Here is a 15,985-nt window from a genome sequence, read left to right as displayed (position 1 = left end):
TAAAAAATGCCATTTTTTTGTTTGGCAGTCAGAAGATCTGCCCCTCAAGGCTGGCCTTTGCAATTAAAACCCAGAACAGGCAAAAGCCCAGCGTTTCGGGGTCTGGGCTGAGCTTTGCATGGCTGCACAGAGCAGGGCTGGTGGGAGACGCTTCTCTCCAGCCCGAGCAGTTACCAGCTGTGGTTCCCTGTGTGTCACCTAATGGTGCCAGGCGCGCACCGGGCGCTCAGGGCTTTAATCGCCCCTGACGAAGGGCAGCAGAGGACCTGCGGTGGCGGAGGAGGGTCCCGGGGGGGCCCCAGCCCCGAGCCTCTGGCCCCAACAACGCCTCTCCCAGTTCTTGGCTTTTGCTGGAGCCGCAGTGGCTCCCGGCCAGCCGGCCACAATGCAGTGGAAGGAAGAAGAAACAGCTTTGTTTTGCCCAAAGCCTCGCTATTAATCAAGTTCCTATTTCCTCGCGGTCCCACTTTACCTACCCCAAGTGCACCAGGGAATTTCTATTGCGCCTACCACAAGGTCTTCTTTGCCATTTCGTATGAACAGAGAGAACCAGAAAAAGAAGCTAAAGTAAAAAGAAACGTCTTTACCACAGCAAGCACTGCTCGGATGGCATTAAGAGTTTGCTGCAACGTGGGAACCTCCCGAGCAGGCTGGCGGCCCCGACCCTGCTGGCTGCCATCCCCTGGGACACCCTCCTGGGCACCAGCTCTCCCAGGAGGAAGAGGACCCCTCTGAGCACAAATTACCCCATTTTTATAGTGACACACATCAATACAAAACCCCAGTACATTTTCCCGGTCTTCTTCCAAATTAAAAGTGGGGCTGAATATTGGGGTGGGGGGAGAGCGGGTAAGAATCCAGGTTTCTCAGGAACAGTAGTACTTGATTTATGAGAAAATTTCTTAAACAGAAGTCCCAGAGATGCCATTTCAGAGAGACATTCCCAAAGTGGCTGACGGGAAGGCAGGATGAGGGTGGGACTCGCTCCTGCACCTCCTGCACCTCTAATTGCCTTTATTCTCCATGAACATAAACAACACGAGCAAATAAAACAGAGCCACGAAAGCCTCTGCAAAACAAAGGCAAGTGAGCAAAAGGAAGAGGAACTGAAGAGGTCGTGCAGGTTAAGGGCTCATTTCTGACACACCACAACCCCCTCTGGACGGAGGACGGATGGGCAGATGCAGTGCAGCAGACGCTGCCTGCCCTCTCCTGCCTGCTCCGTCCAGCTCGCCCCAGGGAGGGACAGCCAGACCCTCCGCCAGCCTGCCCCGAGCCCCAGCCCCTTATCAGCACTGCATCAAGGGTTCACCAGCTCCCCTGGCAATGTGCAGGGCAGATGCTCTGGCTGATGGTCTCTGTATAGGCTTATGTTAATCTATAGATAATTTTTTCTCCTTTTAAATGCATGGCAGGGTTCCTATCTCCTGAACCTCATTCACCCTTCTGAAATGGGTAATATACTTATGTATGGAAAATACAGCTTGAAACTATGAAGCGCATCAGTTCTGCACCTCACATCATTTGTTAATAGGGAAGGGATTATTTCAGAAACGCTCTGACCTGTAAGCCTGACCTCCAAGAAACGCTGGCACACAGAGGGAAACAGAAGCTCAAAAATTCCCCGGCACTTCGGAGGCTCTTCCATACTCTGGCACCGCCGCGCTTTGCAGTTAATGCCAGGATTATCTGTACAATCCCAGCAGAAGACAGGAATGGGTAGTGAAAGAGGGAGAAAAAGGGGGAAGAGGCATTTGACATGGATGTTTCCACGGATGTATATATAACCTGCCAGCTCCCAAAGCCCTCGCAAGGACTGGACCACGCTGAACAGGGCAGCAACAGCCTGGGACGAAACAAAATTGCTGGACCGGGACGTGGCTCAGGCGTACAGCTCTTTCCCGAGGGCAGACTGGAGCTGATACTGCTGGTGCTGGCAGCACATGTCCCCAGTGCTGTAGCCCTGCCACTGAAGCCCACTGCGATGGTGGACCACAGAGACGCCCCTAACACCCTCCTGTGCTGCCGCTGGCTCTATGACCCAAGGTGCAGACCAGAGCCTCAGCAGCCTGCTGGCACCATACCCCCTGTTCATCACATGGGATGACATCATTTTGCTCCTTCTGACACCCAGCAGAAGCATTCAGCTGACAAGGTTGGCAAATCTTTTTGCCAAGTCAGCAAAATGTTATCTGGTGAGTGCAACAGCTCCTTATTAACTATCTTCATTCGCATTTTAAAGGTGTGAAAAACGCAGCAGTGACTAAAGAGCATCTCCCTTGCAAGACTGGCTGGTTACACTTCACCCGACGGCTCATCTAACACCACTGCCGGAATTAGTAACTTCAGCTGCAACGAGACATTTTCTTAGCTTGAAATGGAACACTTCTGAGCAGCTGCCATCCTGGCTCTTACTGCCGAATCCGGTGTGATAAAGACGGGATTTACTTTTAGGATGTAAATCCCAGGGCAGGACAGAGGGCAGAGTCAAGACTGCCGTTGCTGGTGCTGCCTCTTGGACAAACCACCTTGGCCTCTCCGCCTCTATTTACCCAGCTAGACACTCGATATAATATATCACAAGTATCTGTAAAAAAAAAAAAATGACACTAAAAAGCAGCTGAACGTTTCTAGAACTTTAATTAAAAAGGCAGAAATGACAGTATTTTATGACAGCAGCTGACAGACCTGGAGATCATCACTGACAGTAACCACGCGTTAACTCTGCGGCCACGAGAAAGCTCAGCTTTGCCAAGACTGCACATCTTTACCTATGTTTTAAAGCACTGTATTTTATAGGAAGATAGATCCACTCTCGAGGATAGGTTTCTTCCATTGTATGAGTTAAACTGGCTGAGAGTCAGGGTGCCAGGACAACTGCCATATCACCCACTGGGAGCAGCGCTCCTTGGAGCACTTGCACACATAACCTCTTTGCCATGCTTTCATCTAGCTCTGCTCGGAGAATAAAATGGCACTGTCTCACAGCTTCTCTGTGCCGAATAAAATAAAAGCTGAATATGGCTGTAAAGAGTTCTTGGTAAAGAGTTCTTGGGCTTTCACAGCCTGCAAGTAACTCCCCAGACATGCTCTCTCTGTGCCTTCAGGGGGGTCTTTCTATAAATAAAAGAAGTTTATTCTAGCTGCCAACTTCACACAGCATCCAGAAACCAAGAAACTCCCCCCTGAATTCCTAACAACACCAGCTTCTGCTGCCCTTTACACCTGGCTAATCTTCCTGCTGACAGTGTAGGGACATGGGTCCTGAAATAAGAAGGATTTGTTCTTACAGCAATTTGACTAATGAAGCAGGGTACAGTAAAGTTCACATCACTCCTACTACTGACGACTCCACAAAAGTTAAAAAAAAAAAAGAAAAGCAAAACTAAACAATTTATGTTTGCTGCAGAGATCTGCATTCTGCATGGGTACAGGGAGCAGAGCTGCTGAATAAGGCTGTGTCATGTTTACATAGTTATTTTTCAGAGTGGAAAAAGTGACTTAAATTCTGCAAGAAACCAGCAGCATTTAAAGGTTTATTTACTTCTCCTTGCGTGCTTTTGCTTATGTGTGTCACAGCTGATAATTGCTGAAGCTGTTTGCATTTTTAAGAGATTATTTATTCCAAAAAATACTACCCTATCCTGTTTGATATATTGATGATGCTACACTGGTTTGTCTGCTGCTAGACACGGATTTAGGATGGTGAGGGACTTCAGAGCAGAGCACAGGGACGGGGCAACGGGGAGAAGGTGCAGTCCTTCACACGGCGCGTCATGGCCACCAGCACCACAGCTTCAGCGTGCCGCCAGCCCTCTCCTCCGCCGCCTCCTCCGCCAGCCCACCGCTCCCCTCCCAACTGGCCCAGGCCCAGTAAGAAGCCACTGATGGAGGCTGGTTTGCAAATATATTAATACCTGAAATTTCCCTCATTTTCAGGCAGGGAAGGAGAAATGTTGTTTAAGTTTTAACCGGAATGCCTAATGAAGATTTATTCTGGTCCTGTAAATCAAAAGCACATGGGAATAACTTCTCTTCCTTAGATTAACTGGGTTATTTTTTTCATGACCACTAGACCTTAGATCTGCTCCTCATTTCTTTCCATACCCATGGAGGGCAAGAAATAGCCATACTTGGTCAATGAGAAAATAAAGTAAAATGCAAATAGACACATGATGACTAAATCCGAGTTTCCCAAAGCTATTATTTCCCTAAAGGCAGAGTCCCCGGGGCAAAGGAGGTGCGGCAAACAGCACGTGTCGGGGCTGGGTGGCCGAGTGAGGGGCTCAGCCTGCCCCGCGGCCCCGACACCTCAGGCGCCCTGAGCCTGCGGGTGAGGATGGCCGGCGCCATCGGTCCCTGCCATGGGCCTCGGCTCTGGGCACAGCATCCCCCGGCCAGGCCCTGCTTCCCCATCACCTGGGGAAAACCCCGACTTCAAAGGCCTCCGCCGCTCCACCGGGGTCACAGACGGGCCTGGAAAGGTGTGGAGAGGGGGAGACACCATCGAACACAGGCAGCGTCGTTGGGCCGGTTGTATCTCCTTGAGAAATCGGGCAAAAATGCCCGATAATATTTCATTTTGAAGGAGTAACAGATGATATTTCCTTCACCAAGTGATTTTTTTTTTTTTCCTGAATTCCTTATTTTTGACTTGGTTTGCACCTACAAAGCTAACTCCGAGGGCAACCGGTAAAGGCGTTGATTTTCTGAAGGGAGCTGCTCTGTAATTATCACACCAGCACAAAACCAAGCAGACATGGACCGGCACGTGAACCCATCCTATGTGAAAAAGACACCAAGATTGCCAAGCCGTGTACTCCAAATGCTGAAACAAGCCCTGGTGAAGCTTCGCCCTTTGGCTGCCCGATGGCGGGGCACACACTGGGCCCCACCGCCTCCCCGAGGCAAAGCAAGAAGCATTAAAGGAGAGATCACATAGGCAGGCGGGCAGGGAAATTAAGGCCGTAGGGGCCGTAAGGCAGCTTTAGTTCTGGCATTTCCTCATGGTGAGGACTCCCAACCTTGGGGGATCCTTTCCAAAGTCGGGGGGCTTCTCGGTGCTTTAGAGAAGCAAAGCAGACCCAGCAGGGTCGTGCCGGGTCAGACCCAGGCAGGGCTGAGCCTGCCAGAGCCCCAGGTCTGGGCTATTTAATAGCTCAGTCCCTGCTATTTTTAGAGACACCCACTCACACAGCTGACGCTCAAGTCCCACCCCACAGAGAAAGGCGTATTTCTGTGCCTGCTCTGCAGAGGTAAAGCCTCCTCCCGTGCCTCCCACAACTCATCCCGCTCCCATCCCGCTGGCCCCAGGCTCACCCCAGCCCTGTGGACCCCAGACCCAGGCGCTGCCTCCCCAGCTCCCCGCCACCCGCTCGACACCCAAGCACACGCACGCCTTGCACTCACGGTGCTTCCTCGGGGCATTAAACTGAAGTCACGGGAAAAATAGCCAAACTTCTGCAGAAAGCATGAGCAGATGCGCCGTGGGGAGCCATCACTTGTTCACGGGGTGACTTGCGGGAAGGTCTCCTCTCTCTAAGCTCTACCCAGCGCAGCGTGGGGCCAGGCGTGCAGCATCTCAGATGCAACCGGCATGGAGGCAGGCTGAGCTACAGGCAGAGCGCTGCCTGTTCAACCCGACGCACAGGAGAGCGGCAGACAGTGACATGCCACATACCACAGGACTCGCGATGCCAAAGGCAAACAGGCAGGTTCGCACAAATCCCTGCCCACAGCTGGGGAAGGAAGGGTCAGGCGAGCAGAAATGGCCAGGTCCTCCCAGATACCCTGACATGAAGGCAGACCAGAAATGGGAAGTTTTTGCCCCTGAGAATGCTGCTAAATAATCTTCCAACAGAGACAGATGGTCTTATAACTTCAGAAATCAAGAAGCCTCTAACAGAGCATTAGAAACCTATAAGAAGCAACTGTTCAGAAACATCCCAGAAGTCCTGTCAGGCTGTGCTTCACTTCATCAGAGGTAGTGGAGCAGTTCTTTGGTGGCAGCAAAAAATTAAAAGGGCAGGGGTGGATAAAATAAGCGCTCTGAGCCACCACTGGGAAACATTACTGCAAAGGTGTTGCCAAGGACTTTAACAAAATAAAAGTGTTAAAAAAATAGAAGCGTTTCGTATTCTAGTCCTATTTGCCGGGCATGAAATAGCAGCCAGCCTGCTTCCCAACAACAGCCACTCGCTGCCGCTCTCTCTCCTCAGGAGCAGCAGCAGGATGGTGCGGATGGAGCAGGTCGTCCCAGCGCTTGACCGAGGCCGGCCGACGGAGGGGTGCACAGCTACTGCTGAAATGGGGCACCTGCAGGACCTGGGCAAACATCCCTCAGGCTAGCTGTTAATTTTGGGTGCCCTCCTACCCACCCCTGCCATTCCTGTGCGCTTCTGATGCTCACCTCCCCTTCAAAAAGAAAAGGCAGAAGCCCCCTGGGTATCGTGTGCATGTACGTACTTATAAGAGTGCAGGCCGGCAATTTCGTGGAGTCGAAATGCAAAAATGCAGCCCATCTAGTTACCCGGATAAACATCATCTGGCCCCACCCCACCTTCAAAACAGTCCCACACAACAAGAAATTACTGTGAGAGGAGAAATCGAAACCCTCGTGACTCCATCTACCTCCTCCACTAAGTTTTGACTCCTGTTTATTTTCCAAACTGTAACACATTAGTGGTTCAGCTTTGCAAACAACTGTAAAAGCCCCCAGCAAGTTGCAGGTAGGAAGCCAGCCAGAAGCACCCAGTATTATACCCAACAGCTAGTTTAAGACTAAGGTATTACACTTATTTTAAGCATTAAAAGGTGATTCTAACAAGGCTGTGTAAGGCAATCTGGCTACTGCTGCCTGTGTTTGCAGCACCCACCTCTGATTTGGCCTCAGCCAGATTTAAGCTCTTGGAGTGGCTGCCCATGCACCCAGCACGGCGGGGCCCCGCATGCAGCACAGGTCTTTGAATAATACAGGGGACACAGATGAGACTAATAAATAAATAAAACAGAGAACAAAAAAATACAAAGCAGGCTCCAACCAAGGTGTTGGTTATCTGCAGTGATACACCCCACATCAGAGGCTTCACAGGTATGCATTGCAAAGCTACCACAGCAAGGTGGTTTTTTTAAAGGATTTTAAAAACCGCAATCTTAAATCTTTTGCTTTTCATGATCACACAATTTAGTTTGAAAACTTGCCCCATTTCAGCTGAAGTATGTATCTATGCTAGAAACACAGCGCTTTTGGTTCCTGTTTTGCCATGTTTTCTAAGGAAGACGCTTTCTGCAAGGGCAAGATAAAGAAACCCAACGCTTCTTTAAAAACAAATCCCCCTCTCTGGGGCTTTGGTGGCCGCGGCAGCCAGCCCCGGTCCCTCCGTGCCCCGCCACTGCAGTGACAGCTCCTGGCATGGGACAGCAGTCCTGCTGACTCACCGAGTACAACTCCCGCCCAGAGCAGTTTTTCCATAAAAATAAAACCAGCCCTAATAAATAAATGCATTCCCCTAGTAAAACCCTGATTGGTGGCTGGGAAGGAAGAGCCTTTGCCCTGCAGCAAAACAATTTCCCTCCCGGTTGGTGAAGGAGGACCATGCTCGAGGGAAGAGAAGTCTGAGAACGACGGCGTTCCCCTTGGGAGGAGGACAGGGGTAACGGCACTGAGGCAGGGAGACCTCGGCCCCAGCGCGGTCGCTGCTGTAACGCTCATCGCCCCCAGAGGCTGGGGAAGTGGCACGCATTCACGAGGTGGATTTATGAACCGGCTCAGCTCCCCATGGGGCAGACCTGGGGGATACATGGGCATTTAGAAGGGAGCCAACTTTTGTAAACAAAAGCTCAAACAAACATCTCTAATTTCACAGATAGTGTTCACAATTTTTAGCATTGCACATTTAAAGGCAACCTTTGAATGCATCGGTGCTCACTACAGCAAAAGGAAAACAAAGAAATCCCTCAGACTTGCAGTCCTTAACATTTGTACTCCAACAAGTCTCCCACTGAGATCAACAGGACTTATTTCCACAGGAACATCAGTTTTCAGCTTAATAAGAAGCAAGAACATCAAAATGATCCAACTCCTTTCCCTGCAGTTTCCCAAAGCACTTTTGCAGAGGGTGAGTAGCTGTGCTACAGCTCCCATGCAGTCAGGAGCCACCGTGCCCAACGTGAAACGTCACATGTGGGGACACCCCACTTGGGCTCTACCGAGACTTAAAGGATGAAGGTGGAAGCACTGAATCCAGCTGCAGCCTGTGGGGAGGAGGCAACTAATGATGGAGATGTTTGACGGTCTCAGGCACGCCGCTGTCCCTGCCGTTGGCTGGGCTGGAGAGCAGCTCCAAGGTGGACATCACTTTGGGGCAACACAACGTCGCAGCTTTCCCTGAGCACTGACCAGAGTTCTGTACCTTGCGACCAGCAGAAAAAAATGTGTTTTCCAACGGCGCAGCTTTCCCTGAGCACTGACCAGAGTTCTGTACCTTGCGACCAGCAGAAAAAAAATGTGTGACACCCTTCGCAGGTGTCACGCTCTGCCCGCTTCGCAGCACGTGTGAGAAGGTGACACAAAGCCACTGATGGGCAACCCACTGATGCCACGAGACAACATAAGCAAAGATTTCAAAGCGACATTAATGCCGAAAGGCTCATCGTGTGCCCGCTCTGCCCATCGCCCTCCCTAGGTGGGCACCCATCTCAGGAGAGCTTCCCCTGAGACTGGGCCCTGGTGGGACGGTGAGGCTGGACAGGACACTGGGCTCACCATGCCCACCCTACCCACACGGGCGAAGGGCGAGAGATACACCAACACCTAAAGGCACCAAACCTCGGAATAAAGCAGGAAAAGGCCCTAATTAATGAAGGCATTTCCCCTGTGTGGAAGTCTCCATCAGCCTGGTTTTTTCAGTGATGCATTTAGCAGAAAATAAGGAGTAGGTCAAATTCTGGTCTGGAGTAGTTTTTAATTTACTAACCTTTGCTGTTGTCCCGTTAGGGAAGCAGAGGGCCCTTTCTCGAAGGGAAAGAAACACCAAATCCAGGATTCTTTTGTACTTGTTCTCTTAAAGAGTTTCTTGTTCAGAAAGAAATCCCTTTTTCTCTCAAGGAGGAAAGCAGGACTTCCTGGCCTCCACACACCTGGAATTTTACAGCTCCTCAGCTGCAGGGTTTGAATTTTGGTGAGCGCTGGCTCCCAGCTCAGGCAGCTGATCAGCTCATGGGCAGGCTGCCAGGAAAGCCAGCACCTCCTGAACGGGTCCTCAAACAGGATGGCCCTGGTCCACGGATGAAAAATTACAGAAAATGGTGAAGAACGCATAAAAAAAACCCTGAAGTCCTGAAGCAGAGCTCAAAGATGGGTCTCACAGGACCGGCAGAGAATTTGGCAGAGTATTTGAAGGAGCGCAAAGGACAAGGCACCCTGAGACCTTCACTGCTGCCGTATACCCTAATTGTGGGTCCGGTAATTACAGGGGAGCACCAGAACCCCTTGCATGGCAGTAACAGATACTACAGACTGACTGCAGTGTCCGTAGCTGCCCAGGGCTTCCTGCAAAGCCCAAATTACTCAGCTGGTTAAAAAAACAGAAGCGGCTTTGTACAGATATGATTTGGGTAGTCCCGCAGAGCAGCAACGACAAAGCCGCCGGGATACTGGCACCATTCAGACACCCTGCCCCAACCCAGACTGCAGCCTGTAAACAGCCACGGGGCAGGGCTGGGGGATAGACCCGCTGCTGGCAGCCCTCCTCGCCCTCCTCATCCTCGCCACTGCAAACCAGCACCCCGACAGAGTGCTGACCACCAAGGGCAAAACGCCACGGACCTGCCAAAATCATGGGCACAGACTTGTGCTCATGGGTAAGCAGGCACAGAGGGGCTGAAGTGACATCTATACATACTGTTTAAAAAGAATAAAATGAAGTCAGACGCTTCATTTCACATTGAAAGATTGGATTAAAGATATTTGATTTACATATTTGGTGTTATAGAGAAGAAAATATTTGCCTTGTGGTATTATTCACCTTAAGACTCACTTTTCAACCTTCAGCTCAACATTGACTGAGAACTTGTGTATTCCTGCGTGTGTAAAAATTATCACATAATCACTGGATTTGAGGAAAAGCACCAAATGCCAAACACTGTCAGAGCCATAAGAGCTGCCGGTGCTACCCTGCTAATCACTATTTCACTTCGCAGAATTATAAAGGCCCCTCAACTGGTGGCAAGCAAATGGTTTCACTGCCGGTCTGCTCACTTAATTCCTTGGTAACAGCAAGATGCCTCCATTCCCCAAAGCCCCACACAGCTTTAACTGATTTGTTCTGCTGAACTTCTTTACGATTTCCTTTAAAAAAGAAATTATTAGAAGAGGCAACTCTTGGAATCTGAAAAACTGTTAATTTGGCAAACAATTCCCGTAAGGTCACAGCAAGACTCAGGCTCACAAACCTTGCTGTATTATGTCACATCATTTTTTTCCCCTCAAAGGATAAATAAACTAAAAACAACCTGTTGGGGAAATGGTATGTGACTGACTTCCAGAGCTTCAACTGACAGTACAGGCATGAGATATCTATGCATCTTTACTCAGTACATAACATACGTAACGCGCAACCTTAATTTAGAGGCATCCTACCTTCTGGATGCTCTATTCTGCCACCACAACGCTCCTTGCAGACGGCTTTCTCACAGTAGGTAAATCCACAGACAGCAGGCAAGGCATGGAGCTGAGCCTTACAAACCCCGCTCCAGGAGCCAACGCCAGGCGAGGCCGGCAAGAGGCCGGGCTGGTTTGGTAATCATGCAGCTCACGGTTTTAGTGGCAACAATGGTGAGGAGAGAAGCAGAGCGGATGGATGAAAGCCAGAGCCTGTCCTCTGTTCACACACACGTTCACGCAGGCAGTAGCGCCGGCTGCCCGCTGTGTACTTACCTTTCTGCCCGTGCAAACCACTGCAGGCAGGGGCCTGAGCCGTCTCCACACGCTGGCAGCGAGGGCTGCACCCCAGACCCCCCAAATCCCAACCTTTGCTGTCAACCAAGCCAACAGCAACAAGTTTCACCATCTCTACCAGTACCCACCCTGGCATTTATCCTTTTCGAGTCCTTAGCAATCCTTCCACTGATAACCAGAAGAAAGCAGCTAAAGCAAAAATGTCACTGTCTGCTCTCAAGGGACTGGGGACTTCTACGGTTGAGCGGGAACTGGAAGTGTTTGGAGCCTGTGGGAGGACCAGAGGGGTGGGAAGGAAGGTGTCCCTTAATTGAGAAGGTCGCCACATATGGCAAGGCCATAAACTGCCGTGGAGGGTGCAGCATTCCCCCCAGCCAATCCGCGGGGACAGGCAGGGGCGTGCCGAGGAGCACGGGGGGGAAAATTGGCTTCAGCTTGCAAGGACTGCAATGGCTCTTGAAGATCTGAGCAGACATTCACATGTACAAGGAGGGGAGGTTCTGTGGGAAAATGCTATCAGGCCCAGCAGAGCCGTGGCAGGAAGGAAATTCCCCCAGCAGAGACGGCCATCGGCGCGAGGGCTCAGCTGTGTCAAGTTCAGGGGACTTCATAAATAACTCTGCCATCCCCAGGGAGTCATTGCTAAGGTCGCTATTTTTTCCCTTGAACTTTCCAGATGAAGGAAGCAATAGCAGAAGCAATGGCACAGATTTGGCCGGAGATCAACTGTACTGACAACAGTCATAGAATTTAACTCAGAAGAAAAGTCCTTTGTGTTTGCTGGAGTTATCACCAGATGGGTCGAGCAGTTCAAGCAGCAATGTGGAGTTCTGCTTGAAAAATATTCCACATGTGCAAAATAATCAGAGCTGAAACTCACCGGCAGATGTAACCCCCAGTAACTAATTCCACCGCTTAGACCGAGTTAAAAATGCAGGGCATACGCTAGGCACCCATTAAAAATTAAAATGTTAAATTGTATTCTTCAACAAACTGCTGGGATTCAGAGTAAGAAACAGCCCTGATTAAAGATTAAGGACGGAGAGCCTATAAAACACTAATTACCACCGTACTTACAGTGAATTTGGCCTGTTGGGTTTAATTACTTCTAGTTCAAGATCACTTGAGTTCAGGCTGGGCTGGGGAGCGCTGTTGGAGTTGAGGAAGCTGTTTACGTTTGAAGAGATGACGGATTCCAGGCTGGAGTTGATGATACTGTTCCTGTTCTCCTCTAAAAAAACATCAAAAAACCAAGAATCGTCAGCCGTCACACACAGCTGCCATTGCATACAAAAAGTAAAGAGCACACTGCTGCAAAGGCATCGAGCATTCCTAGTAACAATCCCTGCCCTAATACAAATAGGGCAGCATCTTACCAGACCCCAGAAGACAGGCAGTTTACAGTCATGTTTTCTAGATATTATACATTAAACTATAAGAAATAGCAGGTACTCTATTTTTTTTCCTTCCTTAAGATGCAGCTACATTTTAAATGAACACCATTTTTAGTAAGAAAATATTCATTTTTCTCAAGGCATTAATATTTTATATTCCCAAAGACATCCGAAGTACCACACAACCTGAAAAAAATTAAAATGCAAACTACATACAGGGATGGATTTCTCTGTGACTGAAATCAGCTGCCAAGGGACTGAGCATTTGTGTGACTGAGCAGGGTAACATTGTAGAACAAGAAAAGGACAGATCACCCAGTTAAAGTTTATGTCAGCAAAAAAATGCTTCAGCTAGGACTTGACTTCAACTACTATCGATCTTTTCCGGCCAGGTCTACAATTCAAAAGCAGCAGAGGAGAAAGGGGACAGGGTCTCCGCTCCGTTTCATCTTAGCTCTTCTGAAATACAGGGCAGCTGTGGGTCAGAAACTCAGTTTCATATCTGATCCGAAGTAGTGCCTCATGCCCGCTCCTGCCGTAGTGCCGGCTGTACTGCGTCAGGGAAACACTGGCACCGCTCTGCCGACGGTCTGGAGGTTTCTTAGAGTTCCTCGTTTCCCTTGATCATATTCTGTTAAGAGATTTCCCCCTTATTTGTGTAACTTCAGCAGTGAGGAGTGAAAATATTATGCATCCCAAACCGACATCCACAGCATGGGCTCCCTCCTCAGCTCTATGCCAAATTACCTAAAATCACATTAATTCATTTTCATAAGATGCCTTTTCCGTATAAGCAGTAATTGTAATTGTGAGAAGCAATTATCATCACTGATGGCACGGAAAGCAGCCCTATTGCAGAGAACTGCTGCTTCTGTGATGAAGTTTTCCTGAAAGATAGGCACCTGCTGGAAATCATGAGTCCTACTTCAATGACGAATTTTTCAAAAATTATTTTTCCAGTGCACACTAGTATGATCAAATTACTACTAAAAAGCACATAGTAATATGGAATCCCTTATTCTCAATCCCTTTAAAGTGTACACCTCTGCTTGTGTTAGAAGAACATGTAATACTCATCCGCATCCCGTTCAAATTTAAAGAAGGATAAAACAGCATAAGGAACTCCTGGGATACACGAAAAGTTAATCCCAAATATACAGCAGAAAGAAACTGCCTACATTTCCATAAAATAGCTTGGCAGTAGTGCTGTCTCAGGCACAGAGGAGCATGTGGCAACTCTTTGCCACTGCTTCAAAGAGAAAAGCCTACACTAGCAAAAGGTTTGTGGATGCCAGGGAGAAGAGCAGAGTCTAACGCTCCTGGTCGCACTCCTTCACTGGAGTTGCTGCATTTTCCTGGTACCTGGACAAATTCAGAGTGCCCACTTGGCAGTGAGACAGGAATAAAACTTGGTTTAGCTCAGGTTGATCTTATCTTCCAGAGACCAGCCAAAGCCAAGGATGTGTTAATTATGTTGATACATGTCAACACGTTCCTGAAATTGCATTTCATTAATCTTGATCTCCAATAAGCCACCAAGGGAACAAGCAGCACATACACTTCTCTGTCCTCTCCTTTGTGCCTCCAATGTACTGAGTTGGATATTTTGCCCAGCCATGGTTTCCAACTCGCCACCGTCTGACATGCCAAAAGGAAAACACAAACAATCTCGTCAGCTTTGAGCCATACAGTGACTCAAACGATAAGCCATGCTTTCCCTGAACCAAGTCAGAAAAGCTCATAAAGAAGAGTGATTTCCCCAGAGAGACAGGTCCTCTAACACGAAGCTATGGTCTTGCAAAAGCCCACCTGGGACTCAGAAGGCATAAGCACTTTGTGATGAAAAAGATTATGCATGCAGAAGATAAGAAGACACAAAAGTGAAGAAAAGCAGAGTGCTGACCTCCACAAATATTGACAGGCAGACGCGGGAGCCAGCAGATGAAATAAGAGAGAAATTAAGCTGCCTACGGACCTAAAATCCCCAAAAGGCCAATCCAAATCACTCCTCTATTTTTGCATCTGCCAGTACAGGTTTTAAACAGTGCTGTGACAGACACCTCCGTAGCGTATAAAGGTGGCCAACCCCAGGGACTGCCCACGCTGAGCCCCACCGGACTGAACGGCCGTACCGGAGGCTGTGAGGAATGTGGACCTGAGCCGCTGGAGTGTGGTCTAACACTACATCTTATTATTTCCAAACATTTTCTGCCTAAGGCTGAAGTCCGAAAATAAGCTCCATAAGCCTAACAAATCAGTGTCAATTGTCTGCCTAATCTCAGAGCTAGCTACCAGCCAATATTGAATTAAAGTCCCTGTCAGCCAAGAAACTGGAAGTGTTTCATCTAAAGAGGAAGGGAGATGAATGGCAGAATCTGAAACTCTTGCTTTATTTTATGTCCTCCTTTTTAAAAGGCTGATACTGTATTTTGCTTCATGTTTTTAAAAGCTTATGTGAAGGATTCTTTGCTGTGAGATTTAATTTGGTCTTACAGCTACAAGAGCCGAACCACCCATCAGCTAAAGCATGTTTCTTCTCCGTCACGCAGAAGGCAGAAGAGACTCTTTGCAAACTGCTGGCAGAGCCGGGTGCAAGGGGGGTCACAACTGGCCACGCTCTCGTTGCAGACCACCGACACCCCCCTCACAGCACAGCTCCGGCCCCTGCCACCAGCCCCGGCTCCTGGCTGCAACTCCTCCCTGCTGGCATCGTGGCCCAGCTCCCACTGCTGAGAGACCTACCATGAATAAACCAAACCAGCAATTTCTCTCCAGGAGCCCCAAAACTACCTTTCTGGAAAGGAGGGGCTTAAGGGAGAGCTGGACTCACATTTTTTGCAGACCTCCCTTCGCTAAACAACAAACTCTCCCGTTGCTGAACTGCTCAGCCAGCCTCAGTTCCCTCTCTGCCAGCTTGAGAACCAGCAACATGTCAAAGCAAGGTTGAGTTTTCACCACTTACCCAAACCTTTGTGAATCTTAATGGAAAGTAAGTCAAGCAGAGCCGAAGCCTCCAGCTTCTCCGGGCTCTCCTCCAGCAAATGCCACACCTTGCCAGATAGCAGAGCAGCAGCTTCTAGCTGATAACCTGATCTCGGGCACTTTGATAACAGTTACCCACAGGGACCACAGAAGTGATGACAAAAGCACTCTGCGTAACAAAATACGAGCAAAGTGCCAAGACACTGTTTATAATGAGGAACTGATAAGGAACAAAATGGTGTATTTGCTGTGTTAACCACACTTGTTTCATGATATCCACCCAGTTCCTGGGTCAGTTGTGCACAAAAATGTGAATGTTTAACAACAAAATAATCATTATAATTATCTAATCTGTGCTCTTGCATGATTCTGTCTGTTGAACGTTACAATTTTTGACTTACACACAGCTTTGTATGATGAATTTTAGTGAAAATTTTAGAAAGATATTTGACTTCAGTGAACAGATTTCAAGTAATGGAAAATTCACTGTCCCATTTAACTTCTTTTTATCGTTAAATTGCTCTCAGTCTTAAAAAATATGCACTCTGTTTCCATTTTGAATGTGTCTAGCTTCAATTTCCAGCTATTAGATCTTATTATGTCTTTGTTTCATAGACAAATCACTCCTGCAGCATGCCTTCGGTGTTCCCAT

General features: G+C 48.7%; 1 protein-coding gene across 1 annotated transcript in view; it reads right to left on the bottom strand.

The window, feature by feature from the left end:
* ARHGAP26 (Rho GTPase activating protein 26) overlaps nt 1–15,985 on the bottom strand; it is a 131,772-nt gene that overhangs the window by 22,316 nt on the left and 93,471 nt on the right. Inside the window, exon 19 of the mRNA XM_009285955.2 lies at nt 12,035–12,188. Within this exon, the coding sequence (XP_009284230.1) occupies nt 12,035–12,188 (154 nt within the window). The remainder of the gene's footprint in view (nt 1–12,034; nt 12,189–15,985) is intronic.

The sequence above is a fragment of the Aptenodytes forsteri genome, unplaced genomic scaffold, assembly GCF_000699145.1.
Source record: "Aptenodytes forsteri isolate BGI_AS27 unplaced genomic scaffold, ASM69914v1 Scaffold54, whole genome shotgun sequence".
NCBI lineage: Eukaryota > Metazoa > Chordata > Aves > Sphenisciformes > Spheniscidae > Aptenodytes > Aptenodytes forsteri.
Note: the sequence above shows the minus strand (reverse complement) of the source record. Positions and strands in the feature narration are given on the sequence as shown.